The sequence below is a fragment of the Microcaecilia unicolor genome, chromosome 6 (assembly GCF_901765095.1).
Source record: "Microcaecilia unicolor chromosome 6, aMicUni1.1, whole genome shotgun sequence".
NCBI lineage: Eukaryota > Metazoa > Chordata > Amphibia > Gymnophiona > Siphonopidae > Microcaecilia > Microcaecilia unicolor.
Window position 1 is genome coordinate 313,931,896 of NC_044036.1, and position 8,549 is coordinate 313,940,444.

At 43.9% G+C, this 8,549-nt stretch overlaps 1 protein-coding gene across 1 annotated transcript in view; it reads right to left on the reverse strand.

Moving 5' to 3' along the window:
* CYGB (cytoglobin) overlaps window positions 1-623 on the reverse strand; it is a 65,581-nt gene extending 64,958 nt beyond the window's left edge. Inside the window, exon 1 of the mRNA XM_030208186.1 lies at window positions 125-623. Within this exon, the coding sequence (XP_030064046.1) occupies window positions 125-267 (143 nt within the window). The 5' untranslated portion in view covers window positions 268-623. The remainder of the gene's footprint in view (window positions 1-124) is intronic.
* Window positions 624-8,549: the final 7,926 nt, after the last annotated feature.

Sequence of the window (8,549 nt, forward strand, 5' to 3'; positions counted from 1 at the left end):
TAAAACAAGCCAGCTCTGCACTGCCTGCCTGCCTCTGTTCTGCTTAGCCTGAAAGGTGACCAGGAATATAGATAAATATATTCTGCACCTCTACCAATTTGCTTAGCTCCTTCAGTTTAATTACCTGACCAAGATCGACACCCCCACGTCCTCACACTTGGTGTACACACGGCTCCAGGTCTCCTGGATCACCTTCTTCTCTGCATCCGAAAGCTCCTCGCTTCTTTCCCAGTGCTCCTTCTCCATTTCGCCCTGGACTTTCTCCATGGATAAATATATATCTATATATATTTTTTTTATCAAAGAAGCAAAATAGAAAAGGCAGCCGTCCACGAATCTTTCAGGAGGCCAAAGGAATAAGCAGAGCAGCCAGTGAGTATCCTAGAGCATATGGAAAAGGACGGGAGGATGGCTTTTTTTTTTTTTTTTTGCCAAGTAAAGATCTTCAGGAGATATTTGGGCTGGGGAGACAGAGAGTTAGAGTTGGAATTTTCCAGGGCTGCCCATTGCTGCCTGCCTCTGCCCCAGCTTTTGATGCTGTGTCTGATCTTTTCTGCTGTTCTTACTTTTAACAGACAGAAAGTGACCTATTAAGAAAGAAGCGTTCCTTAGACCTGCCTCTTGTGTGTGCTGAAGAGGGTATTCGCTCGCTATCTCACACGCACATGCGCTCGCTCTCTCTCTCTAATACACGTACAGCCTCCCTCCTGTTCTGTCCTTGGACCTCTCTTTTTATCTGTCCCTCCAAGTCCTTGAGGGGCTGTAGGGGAGGGGAAAGAGAATAACCCAAAGATATGCTTGCTTGTCATGCACTGATATCTCCTATTTGTAATTAATATATATATATTTTTTAGTAGTACAGTTCTTATACCTCAGCATCTTTGAGTAAACAGACGTGAGAATTTCTGCCCAATTCGTGAAACTGAGCAGTTTATTTTTAATTCTGCTCAGCTCTTTTATCTTTTTTTTTTTTCCAGGGACTTGCGTGTGTTTCAATTCAAATCCACGATCAAATTTACTGTAGGTTCCGAAAAGTGCATGCCAGCCTGCCAGCGGAGCAAGGAATGATCTATGGGTCCTCTTTCTGGTTGCCTGCCACGTGCCAGGGAGAAAAGCACTAATTGAATAAATGTTTGTATCTCCAGCGGAACTGAAAGGTGACCTGCTTTCTGGCCTCTGGAGAACAGAACGAACACTGTGAGTTTTTCTCATGGGACTGGAAAATATATTAAGATCTGATTCAGAAAAGGCTCTTGCCTGCTTTCTGCCTGTGGAAGAATCACTACTGAAAAATGCCCTTGGAGACAAATCCACAATAAGAATTTCCCTCTGGCTGACCAACATTTCGTATATGAATAGAAATACAGATATAGAAAAGGTATTAAATGTAAACACTACTACTACTACTTAGCATTTCTATAGCGCTGCCAGGGTTACGCAGCGCTGTACAAGTTTAAACATGGGGAAGGACAGTCCCTGCTCAAGAGAGCTTACAATCTAAAGGTAAAAACTATGTAGTCAGTGTAGGTATCAGGAATGGGAAGGTGGTTAGGCACCAAAAGCAAGGGAGAAGAGATGGGCCTTGAGTAAGGACTTGGAAAATGGGCAGGGAGGGCGCATGGCGTATGGGCTCAGGCAGTCTGTTCCAGGCATAAGGTGATGCGAGGCAGAAGGGGCGGAGTCTGGAGTTAGCGGTGGTGGAGAAGGGTACAGAAAGGAGTGATTTGTCCTGAGAGCGGAGGTTACGGGTGGGAACATATGGGGAGAGGAGGGTAGAGAGGTAATGGGGGGCTGCAGATTGAGTGCACTTGAAGGTCAATAGGAGAAGCTTGAACTGTATACAGTAGCGGATCGGGAGCCAGTGAAGCGACTTGAGAGGGGTGATATGAGAGTATCGGTTCACGCGGTAGATAAGACGTGCGGCGGAATTTTGGACAGATTGAAGGGGGGATAGGTGGCTAAGCGGGAGGCTTATTATATGTAAACACATATAATAAGGCAATTCTATACCTCCCACCCTGATACCACGCACTGAGAGCCTATTCTATGTATGGCACCTGAGCACCCAAATTCCATTACAGAATACTAGTGTAACCCAGCACCAGCCTTAGACCTGGCATAACTACAGGTGTAAGCGGCAGCACCGCCCATGCCCTTCCTAGGCTCCACCCATGGGAATGCCCCTCTCGCATTAATGTGCTGTGCCACTCATGTGCACCCTTACAGAATAGTCGCTCCCCTGGCGCCACACCTAGCTAAGCCATTGGTCATGTCTGGGGGTGGAGAGTAGGAGCATCTGTGCTAATCAGTTAGTGCATCGGTATTGTCACGTGCTAACTGATCAGCATGGGATTAGCGCGTAAACCCTTCCCGCCTACAAAAAAAGGTGGCCTTAAGGGCCCAAGTGTTAATGGCAACATTAGCACATGGCTATAAATGCTGAAAATAGAAAATTGGCCGCTTTACTGCGGCGCTAAAAATGGCCTTAGCGTGAGGGAAAGACCCATGTAAGGGGGCGCTAAGGCCACATTTTAGCCCTGTTTTGTGAAAGGGCCCCATAATTCTGAAAAATATCATATCTACTTGGTGTCTATGAAATCATCATTTCAGAAAAGATTCACAGCTTTTTATGATTATTAATCATGCTGTAACAGCCTAAAGTAATTCATGCAGTCCACACATACAGATTTCCAATCATGCAGAAAAACTCAGATGCCTGTGTTGTAAAGAAATCAGATGCTGGCAATAGCCCCTTCTATATACTTCACCTGACAATTCCACTTCCACCCCACCCCGTGAAAAAAAAAATACCCCATTTTAATTTTTGTGAAGTAGCTGGCTCTCTAACATAACACCAAAATTTCATAGGGATAAATGAAAACTAGATCCAAACTGTGTGGTTTAAGAACACCCCTGGTGAGCTACGAGGCCCCCCATCCAGGCAATACTTTCAAATCTAACAACCACCCTATTGACTTCACTTGCCTAGTAATGTGTCTTCTGCTAACTGCATGTTTACACAGGTGCGTGTGGAGGCCTTCACCTCTTCTCCCTAGTCCTTCCAGAAATAGCAACCAGGCAGAGTAAAAGTCCTTGTAAGGGTTGTGCACTGCCTTGTAGCTAGACCTAGGTTTGATTCCCAAATCAGCTCGCAAGCCAATGATAAGGAATGTTATGGAGGCAGCAATAACAGGAAGAGTGGAGGAGATGCCTTAGTCTTTGTGCAACACTGACACCTAGGGGACAGACTTAGGTCTACATTAGTCAAGTTCCAGAAGGGGCTGCATTTTGTGACCCCTGGCCAAGCTGATTTATAGGAAATTAAAAAAAAAAAACCACCACATATTAATGAAAGAAGGTTCATGGTGCCATAACCCTATGGAGGATGGTTTTGACTGAGATAAAAGCTTAAATGAGCAGGTGGAAACCGTCAGAATCCCAAAATATATATGAAGTGGCCAAAATAGGTAGCAAACAAAACCCCTAAAGATATATAACATAGCTTAAATGTCACACTTCATGCTGCTTGCAGGAAATGCATCCATCTATTTTTTTTTTCAAAAAGACAGGAGCCAAATTGTGTTTCACTGAATTAATGACACGATGATGTGTTTCAGAATCCTGATCAAACCACATTCATATCCAGATTATTTACTAGTGACACAAACTAGTTTGACTGTGATGGCTTTTAATGGTTTTGTTGCATATGCTTTTGCTCCATGATAAGCTCTGATTAAGCAGCCTGGATAGATGCCTGAGCTTGCAAAATACGATAGGAGGGAAAATGCCTCTATAGGCCTTCAACACTGGCTTCCTCCCTCTCTTATCATATAGCACATATCTAATCAAGTTTATGAGGCCAGTGGAGATTCAAACACGGCTTAGATCCAAGATGGCGACGGTCTGAGCTGTCTCGCCCGACGCGTCTCTGAAGTTGTTACCTTAGTCGCTGAATCGAGCGTTTTGCCGGTCGGAAGGATGGGCAAAAGGAGAGGCAAAGTCCGGGAAGTTCCCTCTACCCCGGTCGGTGTGCCTCCGCTTGTGCAGACGACGCTGGGACAATTCGGATTGGCATCGGGTCCTGGGATGGTCTCTACCCCTTCTGTCGGAGCCGGCGCGCTGACGCTGGACAACAGTGTAGACGGGGCTTCTCTAAGCCCTGTCGAACGTACGGCGCCCCCACAACCCGGAAGAGAAAGTTTTCATGCAAGCCCTGACGCCTCAGCCCGAAGTGGAGAGCAATGCGAGCAGGGAGGGAGCCTGCATGCGACGGGGAAGATCGCTGACGGCTTGGAAACGCCAGAAATTTCATCTGCTCACGTTGTTATTCAAACAGTGAGTATCCTGGAACAAGCTATCAAGGCCCCTCTACCGGTTTTTTCAGTGGGGAAAATGGTGAGAAACCAGCCGTAGTGACTTTAGAGTCACTCTGGGACCAAACTTCTACAATTCACTCAGCTCTACAAACTTTAATTTGTAAAAATGTGGAGACTATTAAAGTTTTATCTGAGTCTACGTTGAAACAATTGCATATTAATGAATTCCAGGCATCTGAAGTTAAAAGACTGACCGAAAAGACTGAAAAAAATGGAACTTGTGGTACAAACTTTAGTTAAGGAAAAGAATTTTACTTCAAGACGTCTGGAATATTTGGAAAATCAATCGAGGAGACTGACTTTGCGTTTCATAAATTTTCCTAGATCGCCTTTGGTTTCTCCAATTCAAATGGCGAAGACCTATTTGATTGAGATTCTGGGAATGCCGGAGAACTCATTGCCACCCATAACTCGAGCTTTTTACCTCCAACCGGATTAAAAAAAAATCAGAAAATTTACAAGCTCAGGGAGCAGTGGATCTCACTACATTCTTAGAATCATCTCTTGAGGTCATAACACAAAGAATTACATTGCTTGTAACTTTTGCATTGGAAATGGATAGGGACGCAGTACTCAGACTTTTCCTAAGACACTTGGATTCCATGTTTTTGGGTTCAAAGATTAGAGTTTTCCCTGACTTATCCAGGGAAACACAGAGGAGACGTAAGGCCTTTTTATTGCTACGGCCAAGGGTGGTAGCAATTGGGGCTGATTTTCTTCTGAAATTTCCCTGTATCTGCAGAGTAAAATTTCAACTCAAACAATATCAATTCTTTGACCCGAAACAGTTGGAGGATTTTTTAGTAAGTAGAGAAGAAGTAAATGTACAAGTTTAGTCACTTATGTAACACTGTATGACAGGCTGGAGTAAACCACTTGGGAACGATACAGCTTTTTTGATTTAAATGCTTAATAGTAAGTAGAGAAAGTTTCATATTTCTTGGATCTGTTTCCTATTGTTGTGGTCGATAGTTTAAAAACTCATGGAGTAATTAAGTTTATTTTTGTTTCCTTTTTGAAATATTGTGTAAATTTGTGTGTTATCAATCATAAATTAACATTATGTTTGTTAAAAACTAATAAAGAAATAAAAAAAAAAAAAAAAAGTTTATGAGGCCAGTGGACTAATGGTCAGTGCAGTGGGCTGAGAGCCTGGGGAACTGGGTTCAATTCCAACTGCAGTTCCTCATGATTCTGGGTAAGTTATTTAACCCTCTGTTGACCCAGGTACAAAAGCTTAGATTGTAAGGACAGTGAAAGTGCTTGCATCAACCACTTTGGCTGTACCACGTATATACAAATCAAGTGTATGACCCTTCCTCATATGTTTTTTGCAAGTTGCCTCCAGTCTCTCTCTCTCTCTTTCCAAGCACCCTCCCCTAGCTGTCTCCCTTCAACCACACTTCCTTTACACCTCCATCCTTGTCCTTCCTTTCATCTCCTCCAAAATGGGAGATGGCTATTTGACACCTCTAGTTTAGTTCAGTTTATTGGCTTGATAGGTCACCTTTCAAGGAACATAAGGCATCTAAGTAGGAACTGGGACATCCAGGTCAGGATGTGCACGACTTCCTGGGTATTCTACAAAAAGCTTACTGAATACAGAGTCTTTTGTCAAATGTGTGTTAAGACATGATTGCACAGACTGTCACATCTGCGATCTAACAAGTATCACCGTAATCCAGCATTGCCATTTCTGGATTCTCATCATTTTTTGTTTAAGCATACAGACTCCTGATGTAGGCCCTCTGGCCGAAACACAACGTTGTGTCGAGTAATTTTATTGTTTAATAAACTTTGCTTCATTTTCACTACTGTTGTGGTCCAGTCTCTGGGAATCCTGGTTTATATTCCCACTTAATTTTGTTATTGAGTTTATCCGTGTGTCAGGCTTTCCAAAAGCAGGAACTAGGATCGTGAGCCCTTAGGCCACTGCCGAGGAGCGGCAGTGGCAGGCAAAACCACCCCACACAGGGATAAGGCAGAACTCCGACAGGGCCAGCTAGACTTCACCTGCACTTGACCACCGTTCCTCAGGAGTTGAGCCCCTGAGTGCAGGTGGCCGGCAGGACTTACCGGACAGGGCCGGAACTGGATACCAGCAGGATACACACAGGGACTAGAACACACAGGGAAGCTAGGCAGAATACTAGACTAGGACTCTCAGAGAGACAAGGGACAGAACTGAAAGCTGCAAGCAGCCACTGAAACAGGGAAGAAACACTGTTAGACAGGAGACAGAACTGAAAGCTGCCAGGCAGCCACTGAACAAGACACACAGGCAACCAAGAACTAGGCAAAGACATACAACAAGAAACAAGACTGGGAAACAAGCAATACAGTACAAGAAGCTACACAAAAACTAAACTAGAATCAGGCAAGAATACAGACTATAATCTGGACTAAGCAGAAGTGCAGCAGCACCCCAACATACCAGGGCCTTAGGCGATGCAAAGGCAAAGCAGAGAGTTTCCAAATGGCTAATAAGCCCAGAAGCAGCTGAGATTCAGCTGCAGCAATCACCAGGCAGCTACAGGTGCTGTGCAGACTCAAACAATACAAGCAAGTCTGGCAGGCCGGAAGATCCGGACTGGACTGGGCTGAAGTCTGGAACGGGAAACAGCACACAGACAATCCAATGCAGCCACCAAGTCTGGCCACCAGAGGGCAAGAGGAACACAAACCAAAACACAGGCAGAAAGCATACTGAAACACAGAGAGGCTTAACGCACACAGGTGCAGTATAGTGGAGTAATCAGAGCCATGCTGGAAGCAGCCAGCATACAGAGACAGAGACAGAACTAACTCAGAAAGACCAGACAGAAGCCAGCTTAGAAGCTGACCACCAGAAATAAGGTAAGCCTGAGAGGGGTCACGACCACAGACGTGACACCGTGGGACTTCTTGAGTTCTTCACGTCTGTGGATTCTCTTTTAAGACGCTGAGAAATACATGTGCAAATGCAAGCACATTCAGCAGGAACTGCCATTTTTGGTAAGAAATATGTTCGGGGGGAAAAAAAAACAAAGAGCAGCATCACTTGGGGTTTTGAATATGGATTTTACAAAACTGGATGTCCAGGAAGAGCCAATTAAGGAGTGGGGGAAAATCTCTTTTATAGAATTTTGGAGAGGTGGCTGTAAACTCCACAGGGATCTCTCAGTCACTCACGCAGACCCCAATCCAAATGAGCAGTTATCTGACACACCTGCCATGGGGATTGCGAGATAGCGGTAGTTAACAAAACAACCTTTCATGGAGCAGTAATACAGCTGCAACAAGCCCCCAAGGAAAGGTGACCAGCTCTACCCGCATGGATCATGAGTTTTAGTACACTCATGGGGCCAGTTAGCAGGTCACCTTGAATGGACAGCAGCATAATTTAACTAAGTTCCTCAATTAATGGTACCACTTCCTGCAAGCAATAAAGGTTTTTTTTTTACATCTGACAGCTGGGAGATCTCCTTTAGCACATAGGATGTTAGTGAAGTCAAGAAAGTGTGACATCCATGATGTTACTTGTCAAAAACACTCAATTCAATGAGACTGACTACGTGTTCCTTAAATCTCATTCCATCTAGTCTTTGATGAAACGGAATTAACAGAAGCAAAGAATAACACAGATATAAAAGAAATTAACAAAAGAAAATAGAATATCATAAATAAGGAACTAACCGTAGGATAAGGCTAATTAACTAACAAACAGTAATATAAGAAAATCAAATGCATTATAAGTTAAGCAAGTAGGGACACACAACTACATTTTTAGGCTTTCATAAATATACATTGGTTGAAAGCTTGCATATGACTTAATTAATTGTAAAGCGAGTGAGGCAAGGAAGTAGGTTAGGGAGCAGGGCAGGAAACTACAAAGCTAAACAGAAAAAGCCCATTAGATCTGAATACAGTTCACAATGCAAAACGGGGCCTCTCTGATCTCAAAAAAGCTCTTGGCTCACAAACATAAGATAAGGGATGTGCAAGGTTATTCTTCCCAATAGGACTGAACTAATGACTCTGGGGTCCCCAGCCAGAAGACAGTACCAAGAGCTACAGAGGGCAGGACCTAACGAATCCTAAAATATGCATTATATTCCCCAAATTCTATACATGCTGCTTAAAACTGCATGTGCAAATTTAGTCACGTGCCCAATGTACATGCATAAGTTTAAT